Raw genomic sequence first — 14,510 nt, forward strand, 5'->3', positions numbered from 1 at the left:
CACACGTGTATTTGTACACAATAAGGTTATATTGTTGCAGGAACGTATCGTGAGTGATTGAAAATAATGGTCGACGGTGCCGGTAAATTTACGGGACGACCTGTTCGTCGTTCGTTGAGTACGTTATCAGATACGAATTTTTTTTTTTTTTTTTTCATGGATGTACGCAGAAAGGACAAGATATTATACCGAGGAAAATCGATCAGATCGTAATCCTGTTGGCGGCAGCGCCGGACCATTCGAATATCGATCGTTATTGGTGTACGATGACGTTTGGAACGCAATACGTGAACGGCAGAACCGACCCGACGACCACGACCGATCTCAGGGTTTAGCGTTTTAGGTCGTTCGTACTTGGAAATCGTTCGTGATGCGTACCGTACAACATTTAGATATTATTATTTTTGCCGTTATTACCGTAACAATTGGACGTGCGCGCAGCGCACGTACGTAATGTAATAAAACGATACATCGCGTTTGGAAAATGGCTACAAAAATCGACTCCACCTCTAACCCCCGCCAGAGGGGCCGCGTGCGTGCGTGCCCACCGGTACCGTACAGCGTGGCGCGGCCTCGAAACGAAAACACAATGAGAACGGACAACGGCGCGGCGAAGAAATCGAACGCAATATAATATATAAAAATTGAAAAAAAAAAAAAAATCGACCTGTAGCCGTGAGTGGGAGGCGTCTTAAAGTAGGTGGAACTATTGGACCGTATCACGCGCCATTGGACCGGCCCCGTCGATAGATCGGTCCGTATGGACGCGCGTGCGTGCGCGCCCGTTTTGTTATTGTTATTTTTTTTTATTTTTTCTCCTCTTCTTACGTTCGTATCCTTATTTCTTTTCTTCCGCGGCCGCTACGTGTGAACGTGCGAGACTACCAAGCGTTTTATTTTTGCGTACGAACCCGTATGAAAACGATCGTCAGGTTCGGGTGTTTTTTTATTTTTCTATCTCTCCTATATCCTGCCCCGCCGCGTCTTTGTCGTCGCGTTTTTTCCACCGTCCGTTTTTCTCTCCCTCGGATATAGTCGCCCGCAGTCACGCCCACCGCGCGCCGATCATCGGGAATTAATGTAACAATAATAATACCTATACGTGCCGAGCGCTGCGGTGCGCGCAATATTCGGACGTCGACCGAACGCTCGAAATTATAATATCCCTCTCCGCCGCCACCGACACCGCCGACCGCCCGCGCGCGCGAAACCGCTCCTCGAACGCAGGACACCGTAACACACGTAGAATATATAACATCGAATAATAGCGATTCTCATCGATTCCGACGCCTTAACACGACCGGTGTACTACACATTCGTCTAGAACGGATTCCGCCGGTCAGTTTACGTGTTTTTTTTTTTTTAATCATCCTCTATAATTACTATACGCACATACGATTTGAGTATTATTATTTCCCCTCCATCCCTCTCCGACACTTTAACAAGCGATAGTTTATACCGAAGTTATAAATATTTATGCGCACATGTGTATAATAATAAACATTCGTTCAAACATCTTTTGTGTTTTGTGATTATTTTTTTTTTTTATTTTTATTTTTTTTTTTTTGAGATTTCTTTAATAATTTATTTGTTAATTGTTTTGGTAATAATTTCATACATGTACTAGCGTTGTAATAGCTATTATTAATAATTATAACTTAAATACACCGGATCCGATGCGTCAACATTAATATTATTTCCTGGATTTCCCGCATTGTTTATCGTTCGTGCCTTTATTAAAAAAAAAAATATAATGCATTTACTGTTAATTTTTAAAGATATTCGTTTATATATATATATATATATCATGTGCAGGATATTAGAAGAAAAAGGCGTTACTATATACTTTACACGTACACGTACATCATAATACATATTTAAATATTACATTTGTATTATATAATATATTATATTGAACGCGAATATAGCCGTATACAGTTTTATACAGTTTTATGCTAATAAGAGAGCTTCCGGCTCTCGACGATTATTTTCAACAGCTGTTTTACAAGACTATACAATGAGTACTCACAATGCGAATCATTATATAATGGCATAGAAGTATTATTCTCAAAAATCAATGTACATAAATCTCGAATAATTGTGTTGAAAATTTACGAAAACTTGTAACGATCAAAATTAGAAGATTATATTTATAGAGTGCAAAATACGGAATATTGAATAACTTACTGTATGATGGTTATTAGACCACTTACGAGAAGTAAACTATAAAAGTTTACATGCACATGAGTATAGGAAATACCTGTAGTAACAAGCATATGTTGTGTACGGTCTAAGTACTTAATCGAAGTTTTCACGCGCAAATTTATACTCGTCGGCAACCAGATTTCCCCCAACCGTGGAATTCGTTCAAACATATTAGCTCCATTACCCGTCATTATAAGCTAGGGTGCGCGAGATAAAAATCGCGGTTTATTCCCCTCGCGGCGCACGTATAAAGAAAAAAATCATATAACCTGTGTTTTTCACGCCAAAACCCAAATGTATGTACACACACCGCATAAGAGAGGGTGATTTCTGTTTTTTTTTTTATTTTTTTTTGCCAGACAAGACAAACACCCTTCAAAAAATATCTGTGAAAAAAAAAAAGTCAACCCACTATTTTTCATTTCCATATTTATACTTAATATTCATTAACGTTTAAAAAAAACCGGTATTTTCATTTTGTCAGGGTTTGAATAATATATATATATATATATATATATACGTATATTTGAAAACAAACGCACGTTGGCTTGTACATAAAACATATACCTATGTGCATAACAACTGATCTTCGTGTTATTAAAAAAAAAAAAAAACATATATTACCCCATTGCCGAATTTTAATGTAACTGTTCATACACGCGTCTATAAATATATGCATATATATTTGTTCTCTGACGCATATTGAATTGTTGCATAAGCTCATTAGCTTTTTTCCCCTCGTATTAACACATAAAACCCATATGGCTGATAAATATCTATAAGTATTAATTAATTAAATACAATAAAACACCTGCGAACGCGGCAGCACCATATAGGTACTCGTAATATATTATGTACATTTTCTTCTATAATTTATACAATATTATCGAATCCGTCCCGAAAAGTTAAAGCCTTTTGAATTATTAAAATAAACACTGCACCAACTGCGCATTATACATATATCAGTTAAATTTATTTAATATATACAATATATTTATTTTCTAATTATTATTTTACGTCCATCGAGTGTCAACGACGGCGCGCGTTTGACTTCCGCAGGGCAAATCCGGACCCTTTTGTTTTCAATGCGTGGGCCCCCTCCCCCCTTCAATCGTATTGTCGCGACCGTACTGTAGGAAAAAAATACCCACGGGCTCTCGTTGTTTTTTCTCTCCATTTACATATTATATACTGACAAACACACACACACACACAAACACATGCGCGCGCACACTGAATAGGTCATATCGTTTTGAACAAATAACAACAATAATACAGTCGTGTGCGTGTATATAGGTGATAAATCGGATCAAACAGAAGAAAAACCCGTTCGTGGGAGGAGACTGCTTTCGAAAAGAAAAGAAAAAAACGGTCCTGACACTGACGAATTGAGACTTCATCCGTATAAACATAAATCGCTTTGTGTTAATATTTTCTTCGCTGGTACTTTTTTATTTTTTCCCGTTCCATTATACTCATTTATATTATTTATGTGTACCTATACTACACATCTCTGCTCGCCGTATGCACTCGTATTCAACGTCAACTAGCCTAACCTATTCCTCTCCTGAATCACCGCGATGTCCCATTGTTGATCAAGAGTCGACACTACGACACACATACGTGTAGTACACATTAAATATATTATTTTATAGTGTGCGCGTGCACAATAATATTAATAATAATACAATAATTTACATACACGTAGAACCGTTGACCTTTTTTCGATTAATTAAATATCATGCGGGTTTATTGTGTTAAAAAGGTGTTGATGAAATATTTAATTATTATTGTTGTTTGATTTAATAATCCAGGAAAAAAAAACTTTCTATCGTTTGCGTGTGTGTGTGTGTGTGTACGTATGTTTTAGTCCTCGTGGTTTCCTGGTAATTAAGGCGGTATAAGGCGCTTTTATGAACACGTTCAATCTTATCTTGTTTTTCTGCGTATGTCGATAAAGATTAAAAAACACCGCCTTTACAAATAAGAATACTATAAACGGATAATATTGATTCTCATGAGAGTTGCAGATTTTCTATCATTTTTTTACGCCTACTCTCTTCGTATCCCGTATACATAAACCGTCGGCTTTGTCTCAAAAGTAGACAGATAAAAAAAAAAAAGAAAAAAACAATAATAAAAATAATGCAAGAACGTGTCTAATAGCACATCTCAATAACATATATAACAACAACTCGTACAACATCACACGTTTACGGTGTCGGCGATGGAATTACATAACTTCTGTGATTTCAGTGCGAAACACTACGCACGGCGTTTTTCTTTCTTTTTTTGCATACCGATGCTATGTGTATGTATGTGTGTGTGTGTGTGTTTTTGTGTGTTTGCGTTTACGTTATATTACAACGTATCATATATATTAATATAATTTTTACAGGTTACTACTGCATATTCCAATACGCAATATGCGAATCTATTACCTATAAGTACGTAAACATAGTTGCGATGTAGTTGATGAGTGATTACATGGATTATAACGAAACACTATGCGTACCGAGCGAAATATTGTACCTATATCAGTGTAAATAGTATTATCACGTGTACACACGGAAAATTATACGTTCTTAAAAAAAAACGTCTCGTTCACATTTTAATGATTGCTGAAACAATATTATGTTCCGAATGTGCACGGAGTTTTTCAATGCAAATTTTTATTTCGTTTTTTATACTCTTGACGTACACGTGCCGCGGCGGTATAGTGCGCGATGGTCGTGTACACGAGTTGTATACGCGTAACTGCTTCTGGTATCGATCTGATCGTTATCGGCGGTTCGAAGACAAAATGGACAACGAGAATGACTCATTATGAGCGTATACGCATATATACACGCTCGGTACGCGAGATGAGGGGGAGGAAAATAATAATAATTGCGAAAGAACACATTACGCGCTGCAGGGAGAGCAAAATGTTTGACACGGGCACGTATGCAAATCACAAGAACAACAAGACGGGGGCGGAAGTGCATACAACCGAAAAGGGGTCGTTCTCTTTTTTTTCTTTTTTTTTTTTACCATACATAAAAAATAAAACCAAACATTTATATTGTGTGTTTGTTTACGCACAATCCGACACGTTGACATGAGAATATCGGATTTCATATTTGGAACATGCTAATAAAATCGTTCAACGAAAAAAAAAAATCGAATCAGTGATTTCTGCATTTTCCGCTGAATTCGTAGTAAAATAAACCACTATATACACACGCATAATGTTCAATATTATTGTCACAATCGTTTTCTGGGCTGTTTGAGTACACGCCGTTTCTCTTCTTATACATCGCATATATATATATGTATGTACGTATTTTCACCAGTCCCGAACTACAAACCAATAAAATATGAAAGGAATTCCGATTCGATAATCATTTCCTCGCGGTAAGCACAATTCGTCGCGATTTATTCCACTAATATCAATACATTGATTGCATAATATGTTTATATATAGATATACGTTAAAATACGCATAGTTTGTACATTATCGATATTATTACGTTGTTATTATCGCATGAATATTACCTACAATAATATATATACATATAAAAATATATACTTTTATATCGAAGAAATTTAAAAATTGTTATTTATTTGAAATATGAGATCGAAATAAAAAATGTTTATCATTTAACAGAAAAATATGGATTTTGCTTAGATACCTGTAATTGAAAATGTATGATAATAAAAAATATTTTGACACTTTACGAATATCGCGATAATGTGATCAGATGCGGGTAATCCGATAGTGTTATCAAACGCAATATTGTTCATTACAATGTGTACCCAAACATGGTTACGTAAAATATATTAGTCTTTTAAAACATTTTCGAACAAACAAACACTAGAAAGTGTTTTGTTGTAATTTAAATTTACCAGACATCGCCGTGCATTTCTCATAATGATTGGCAGTTGTCGTGTAACAGAGAAATGACTATATACGCGCGTAGACGTAAGTGATTCATAAAAGCTGTACCGAAAATCATGTCGAACAGCTCGTGCACGGTATACTGTATAATTAGTTATGGGAAAACGATGTGTGTTCGAAGGGAAAAACAAGACAAGTATAAAAAAAAAAAAAGCTTCACTTTTCCCGGTGCTCTGCCAGCCGTATAATTAGACTCGGTGAGTAGCGCCGCCACGGTGGTAAAGAAAAAAAAAAATAAATAAAAATAAAAATGGGAAGAGAAGAGGCAAATTTCTTCGTACGTCGTTTGTTATCCAAATGACAGGGCCCGAGATTGGCCCCGGAGAAAAAAGTCTTAGGGGAAAAAGATTTTATTATAAGATATCCTCTACCGAGTAATCCAATTATTAACGTGTAAAAAAAAAAAAAGGAATAAGAATCAACCAGGATGGATGAAGATTACACACATATACATGGCGTGCGTGTGATATATGTATATCGCACGATCCCTTTAATCACGTTTATATGCAAGCGCACCACATAACATATCGATTGAAATTGTTTTCGCCCAAAGAGAATAATATCGCGTAAAAATACGAGATAAAAAATCACGAAATATTTCTCCGGCGTTCCCGAAAAACGTGTTCGCATACACGCAGTATAATTCGGAGTGAATACGCGCGGGCAACTTCTACACGCAAATAATAGGTACATTTACGTACGTTATAGAATAGTATAATAGGAGGTACGACCGTTTGTCGTTTATTTTCTATTGTTGCAGATAGGCAGCACCTATTATATCGGTTTTCACGACCGGCGAGTGAACGAGCACGGCGCGAGGAGCGGAGATCATCGAACGCGACTCTCGCGCGATTGCAAAATACCAATGGCGGTCGCGATGTGGCTTATCCGAAATTAATCAATTGTCAGATACATAACCCGATTTATCAATGACGGACGAACCGGTTTGCATGGCGGCGGGTTCACTAAACCACCTTCGGACGGTAAAATATAAATAAATAATACAATAATAATGGACGGCAAAACACGCGGAAAAAAAAAAAAAAAACCAAATACGTCTAATATTTTTCCACGCCCGCCGAACACACATCGTCGTTGCCCACGATGTTATGGAACACGCGCAATATTATAACGTCATGTAGACTCAGACGCACACGCGGGCATCATCGCGTTACGAGTTGTAAACGAAATAATAATACTAATGAAAACTCCGATGGTTGATGTTGGTCAGACGACGATATACAATATTATACGCGGCGGCCCGTACATACCGAAATAGCTGTTTTGGATCGTTTTCAAAAGGGATCTGCCGCCGCCGCGCATAGATCGGATGTGTCACTCTAAACAAACCGATTATTAAAAACCGCATTAAAACGTGTTTAATCTGTGTACGCCATTAGTTTGACGACACCTCTGCCCACCACCGCGCGCGCCGTAAACCCTATTGCGCACCACGTACGGTTTACGGTCGTCGTGTCGCGCTCTCGCAGGGCACAAGAGTCGCGCCACGGATCCGGACGAGGGGGTGGACGGCGATGGAGACGCGGGGTGCGGAGGACTCCGGTGCTATTTCAGTACGGCTGTCATCGTGGTCGTCATATACACACACGTAGTTGCCCGTATTATAACGGTGGGAGTTTATTAATATTATATATTACACGCGCACGCGCATGCGTGCGTGTGCTTCGAGTCTGCGTGGCCTGCGACGTGCACGAGTAGGATTTCCGATCTATCGGGAAAGAAAGAAAAAATTGAAGAGCCAAGAGAAGAGAGAATAGTCTAGTCCGTGGACGTAAACGTTCGGGCCGGCTCGCACGCGCGTGTCACCAATACAGCACCCTTCTCTTCTCGCCCCCGCTGTCGGTTGTCGGCGGCGGCCGGTGCCAAGAAAATCGTAAATTTTCGACATTATTATTATTATTTTTTTTTTTTCGTCGCATTTCGCTTCATCTCTTCGGACGTCACTCACTCGCGCGCGCACAAACGCTGTGTCCGTGTCGTACTTGCTGGTACACGGTGCACCGACCGACCCGGAATAGGCGTCGTTAAAAAAAAATCGAATGTTTCTGACGCGCCGCCGTCAGTAACGAGCGTAGGACACGTTTTTCTAAACATAGACAGACCGCTGCGGCTAGACTTCGATGTAATTGACGTGTACCGCTCGTTGGATCTACGCGCGACATTTGTTTTCGTTACGACCGCGACGACGACGTAATAATTATAACCCTTCGGAAATCGTCAACCCTCCGCCGGCGCAGCGCCGACTTTATAATAATAATAATAATAATAACGGTCTGGCGGCGGCGGGACGCGCACGTGCACCGACCGCCGCCGGTGCTACCATCTATCGCTCGACCTTTGGGCCACATCCGTGGAACTCCGCAGCCGAACAGATACCGCTGAGGGGATTTATTTCCTCGTATCCTTTTATTTCTATCCTTTCCACGTCGGTTAATCCTGTACGCGATGCAACGTTATCGTGATACGGAAAAAAATTTACGCTAGGCATTATTGTCGCGGTATTAATTGAAAGGTAAGACTAACCGTCGTCCATCGCACGGGGAAAATATCACTTGAACGCGCACACGGATTTACTTATTATTCATGTACACGCGGCAGTGTATTTATTTAATGAGCTAAAATTCTAAAATTAAAACGCGCTGTCAATTGCAGGACGTTGCCAAATAATTCTGTAAACTAATAATTTATACGTTCGAACATACGTATATAAACATTAAATACATGCGCGCAGGCAAAGGCAGGAGGAGAGAAATAAAATTCACTTCTGTCACTGGGCAGAGACCGTGAACGGATAGAGGTGTGTATTTATATCTCATATACATTCATATATACATCTGTATATATATATATACGTAAAAATGTATAACTATTATTATTATTATTTTTATGTACGATAAAGCGCCACTGAAAGAATTATAAAATCAAAAAAAAAAAAATACGTTATAAATAAGACTTTTACCAGGCAAGATACAGGCGACGCGCCACGCGGAAAACGATACTTTTAACGAATATATTTTTTGAGACGTCAACCCGTTAATAATATATATTGCGGTCCTATCTTTTTCTATCCCTCACTCTTTATCTCTCTTCGCTCTAACACTTCCCCGCCACGCCCTTCCCACCGACATCCTTAATCAGGCGGCAGCGTTTAAGTAAAATTCTATTTCGGACCGCAACCGTTAATCGACACCCGATGCCCTCCCCTGCTCGCAGCGACGGTCGTCATAATTTTAAAGATGTACGGCTCACGGGTCCCATTACAAGTTATAATACGTATACGAGGATCGACGAAAAACACTAAACGGTGGTGGCGATAATATTATATGTTATTATAGACATGTTTTGAATACGTTAAATGTGTAAGTCACACGCAGCTGATGCCGTTTCAACACACGTTTATCGTATTGTAACTGCGGCCGCCAAAATATGCACGTACCTACTAACTACATATAATGTATAACGAATAACGCGCACAAGATTAGATTAATTTTAAAATTACTAATTTGGGAATATTTCTGACGTAAACGATGTGTAAGGAATCGCATCGACAAGGTCTGATCGTAAAGGTGGAAGAATACAATTATATATATATGTATATATATACTTGTACTGCGATCGACTCAATAAAGTATGGAGAGAAAAAAAATGATTTTTTTTTTCGTAGCTATTGAATTTCTGACTCGACACATTTCAATATTATATAGCGATTAATTGCGGTACATGAAAGAATATTGACCATCGTACACGGTTTACCGAAATAACAGATTTCGGTTTACACATACGCGTGTCGCACGTGTAAGATTTTTTTTTTAAGGCATCATACACGTGTGTTACGTGCCGAATAATAAAACGTAATTGATTCGCATTTTTGCTGAAAATGTGGAATGTTGTATTACAAACATTAATTACATAATATTTACTCCGTAACTGCAAATGCATGTGTCAGTAATACGAGTATATATATGTACTTGGAATACGCTGCAGTTGGAATTGCAGTAAATTTTTATTAAACATTGTGTGTACACTGCATCGTCGAGCGTCGGGGGTTGAACGAGGGCGGTATGTACAACTGAATGTAACAATGATGATAATAATAGGTAAAATATAATGTTTGGGATATGTCATCGCTGGACGAATACGGGAAATTATCGACGTTTTCAGTGGCCACCGAAATGTCGACCACGAGTACGTAGAACATAACAATTGCTGAATGCAAGTGGATTTTATAACGTTTCGCGGAGCGTTAAAGAGCCGTTTGGCCCTGCCCCTTTGCCCTCCCTATCCCGGTGGCCGGCAAACCGCACACAACTGGGACGGAACGTCTGCCGCAATGTTTTTCTGTGCCAACGGTTTTATTTTCAATTTTTTTTTTTTTTAATGTTTTTTTCCTTTCCGTTTCATTTTTTTTTTTTGTTCTTTTTAACCGTTCTGATCGTCGTATTATAACAACGTTAAGAGTAATTTACGCATAAAAAAATAAAACAAAAAAAAAAAAAAAATAAAGAATAAAAGAAGATATGGTTTTTTTCTTCTACCTTTTGTTTTATTTTACCTGTTGCCAAAATTGAGCCAGTAGATAGATACGTTCTTTTTTAAAGAGCCAATCCATAGACTGCATAGCCTGGACATCCATATCACGTGTTACGCATAATTACCGTGAAGAACACAATAATTATCGTATGAGTGATCTTTACGAGTTCCACACTTAACACGTGAACAATTTGGACGCCATCTGAAACGCACACGAGGGCGATTTTATTAAAATAACACAAGTTCCACGACCAACAATGTCGTTAAGTTTCCTACGCGCGACCGCACATGGATTGCATACACAAAACGCCTAGTCAAAAACATTTTATATTGATTTTTTTTTCGACCGACCCGGTACACGGTATGTTATTCATAATATACTATATTCACTGTTCAATCTCTAATCCGTAAATCAAATGCAGTACGAGCTAATAAATGCGTGAAACGTAACGCGAAATAGTGATGTACAATTAATATATAGTAAAAGCATAAGAAAATTAACGTTTTAAATAATAAATATTATAAATATGTGGTTAACAAAATGGCGAAAATAACTTAACATTTTTTCATAATTATTATTATTAGTCTTTTCAATTTTTTTTTGTTTTTGAGAATCTTTTCCTATAGTCAATTATTATTAAATACAAATTTTTTTATTAATGCATTGATCAAAAAAAAAAAAAAATTATTTTCGTGGATCCCAATAAAAATGAATAACAACATCATAAAAAATAAATGTGGAGAATTGTCTAGAAATCAAATACAGAAAGAAATAGATTAATATCAATGTACGTATATTATATATTTATATATATATAGGTATAGTGATGACTAAATTATTTATTCTTTAGTTCGTTCGCTAAATATTAAATTCTCGTACACGGTGGTTTTTTTATTATTATAAATTTCAGCATACAATTAATGTGATAATTTTTTTACTCAGATAATTGTTTAAACCGAATAATTTAAGTTATGAAAATGTACAAAGGAATGAATTATTACATAAATATAACATTTTAATAAATATGAATAAATGCATAACCTTAATAGACAATTCGGATCAAGTTTATTGTATTATATCGAACGTGTTTATCGTTATGCTATGTATATTATGCAAGCAACAGTATAAGGTAAAACAAATTTTTTCGTAATAAATTCCAAAATTCATATTATCAGAACGTATTAACAAAGTCAGTCATGCAGCACGTCGAGAATATGGGTGATGCCGATAACGTTATTAAGCAGCTTATCCCTGCCGTTTTAACTTTAATTGTTTTTGATTATTCTACGATCGAGTTTATTGTAGCGAATATTTGTTGTATTTAAATTTTTTTTTATCGAAGTTCCGGAATTCAATAAGTCATAATAATATCAAAATATTATAACAGTTAAAACAAAACAACTGACGCTAAACAATGGACACTTTAACGTATTTATTATTGCTTATTTCTATAAGGTAATGAAAAAATGTATACTAAATGCATTTAGATATAAAATTTGAAAATATTTTGTTACCAATATATTAGAATTTAATACAAAGTTCAAAATTGTATACATTATACATAGTTCAGTTGTCATGAGACAAATATTTTTTATGAAATTTGTATATTTTACAATATAGTATTTCTCAATAGACTTGAAAAAAATGCATATATACGTAAATTCGTGAAAAGATTTATGTTAGCAATAAATTGAATGAACATTGTTATTTTTACTATTATTATTATTTTTTTATTTTTACCAAGCCAATCAAATAATATCTATCAACACAATGGAAACGATATTCCGGAATTTTATTAAAATAACTGCATAAACAATGTTTATCAATCATTTGGAAATACCAACTGAACATATCGATTTTTTTTTTTTAAAGTCAATCCTTTTTATTCAAAATAAAGAATAACAAATGTATTATTTACGTTTTATTTTTTCCCTATAATATTTTCGTAAAAATTTAATTGTTTTATTTTTTATAGTACAATATTGTAATAAGTTTTTTGGTTAAAAATTCGAGATATTACGCAATCAAGTTGCAGTATGATATGCACCAAAAATTTAAATATTTTAAATAATAATGGAAAAATAAAAGGAATAATTTTTTAAGATTTTCAAATAAAACTATAGTAAGATGTAATTCGTATGATTATACGGGCAATGATATTATGCGGTATTAAAACAGGGAGATTAATCAATAATCGAAAAATATCAGTTTAAAAGATTTAAAAAAATTATATTTTTACGTTATTATTATAAGAACTGATCGGATTTGCGATTCGGAAAAAATATCATATAATTATAATCTGTTATCAGATGTTTGGAATAAGCCGGAAAAAATTATTTTTAATCGTAATTAATTTTGCCGGTGTGTGTTTTTCATAAACGCGGAATCATATTAATTTTGCTATCGAAATTTTTCTTTTTTTTTTTTTTTCATTCTAACAATTATAAAGTACGGAACGTATGAACGGTGCGGTACCAATATCACGGGGTCGACACGTAATGCGATTTCTTCGGTGAAAAATCGCGCTAGGAAAAAAAACCGTACCGAATGAACGCAATTTCCGTTGGTACTCGCGTGTTTAGGTTTACGAAAGACTCACCTCTGCGAACTCGCACGTAAACCGCTGCAGCAATATGTCTGGATCGTGGCCGGACGGCGAAAATTTTCAAGTAATACGGTTAGCGTACGAATAAATCGGAATGTCTGGAGAGCAAGTTCGTTTATAAAAAGAAAAACAATTTATATATTTATATATTACAGCGCACGGCGGAGACAAGGAAAACGGTACAATGTCAATCGAAAACGGTCGTTTTATAAAAAAAAAAAATAATAAAAACGAAAAACTTTGCCGCACTCGTAATTTTATTTATTTATTTTTTTTTTCTCTCGGTCGGAAAGATAAAACGAAATTATTTCCGACACGTCTTCTCGTTGCACTCGGGACGGGACGCGGACAAATTTAAAATAATATTAAAATAAACAACGGTCGAAGAGGAGCGTAAAAAACGATTATCGGTAAAACGGATCGCGTCGTGTACGGGCGCGACAACAACAATAATGACGATTATTATTACGAGACGGCGATATCAGTTCCGCGTGCGTGTTCGAACGGCGGCGGCGACGGACAATGTGTGTGATCGGCAGACGCGCGCGACACATACGCGAACACACGACGGCGACGACGACGACGGCGACGGAACAGCACACGCGTGTCGACACCGCGCGTACAATCAGTGACGACTGGCGAACGGACGGCGCTCGGCGGATACCGGTGGCCCCGACGAAACCGAGCGGCGGCTACGACGATATCTCCGCCGGTCCCCGTGCACTCCTGCCATCTGCCGGCGGCGGCCGCCGTCGACGCAACGCGCACAATCCTTTACCGACGCCGCCGCCTCTCTACCGGCCCCTTCGCCCGCCGCCTTTCTTCTTCCCGTTTTTTTCTCTTTCGCCTCTTCTTCTCCGTATCCTTTTCCGATTTTTCTCTTCTTTCCAGCCGCCTCCTCCCCCCCTCCTCGCTCCGTCCTTTTTTTTCCCGCTGGTGCCCACGCGTGCACTGCGCTACACATCCGTACGTTACCGTACGTGTACATTATTCAGGCAGGTACGCAGCTTTTTTCCTCACCCGTCACCCCTTTTGCCACCCACAATCCTTCCCCCCCCGTCCACGTACCAAGGTATTGTATGTCCTGCTCGCTATCCTCTCGATCACTGCTCTCTCCGTCTCTATCCTTCTCGCGCGCGCACTATCAATCACCAGCGCGCCGCACGCGGTATAGCCAATCGGCGCGAACGACCGACTTCGAACACCGC

At 37.5% G+C, this 14,510-nt stretch overlaps 1 protein-coding gene across 4 annotated transcripts in view; it reads right to left on the reverse strand.

Moving 5' to 3' along the window:
* LOC112683751 (homeobox protein cut-like) overlaps positions 1 to 13,959 on the reverse strand; it is a 34,167-nt gene extending 20,208 nt beyond the window's left edge. For all 4 annotated transcript variants that reach the window (XM_025554913.1, XM_025554911.1, XM_025554912.1 and 1 more), the window contains exons 1-2: positions 13,297 to 13,959; positions 10,719 to 10,898 (exon numbers count right to left, since the gene is read on the reverse strand). In XM_025554913.1, coding sequence (XP_025410698.1) covers positions 10,719 to 10,799 — 81 coding nt within the window. In that variant the 5' untranslated portion in view covers positions 10,800 to 10,898; positions 13,297 to 13,959. The remainder of the gene's footprint in view (positions 1 to 10,718; positions 10,899 to 13,296) is intronic.
* Positions 13,960 to 14,510: the final 551 nt, after the last annotated feature.

Source organism: Sipha flava, unplaced genomic scaffold, assembly GCF_003268045.1.
Source record: "Sipha flava isolate LNK unplaced genomic scaffold, YSA_version1 234_pilon_pilon, whole genome shotgun sequence".
Taxonomy (NCBI): Eukaryota; Metazoa; Arthropoda; class Insecta; order Hemiptera; family Aphididae; genus Sipha; species Sipha flava.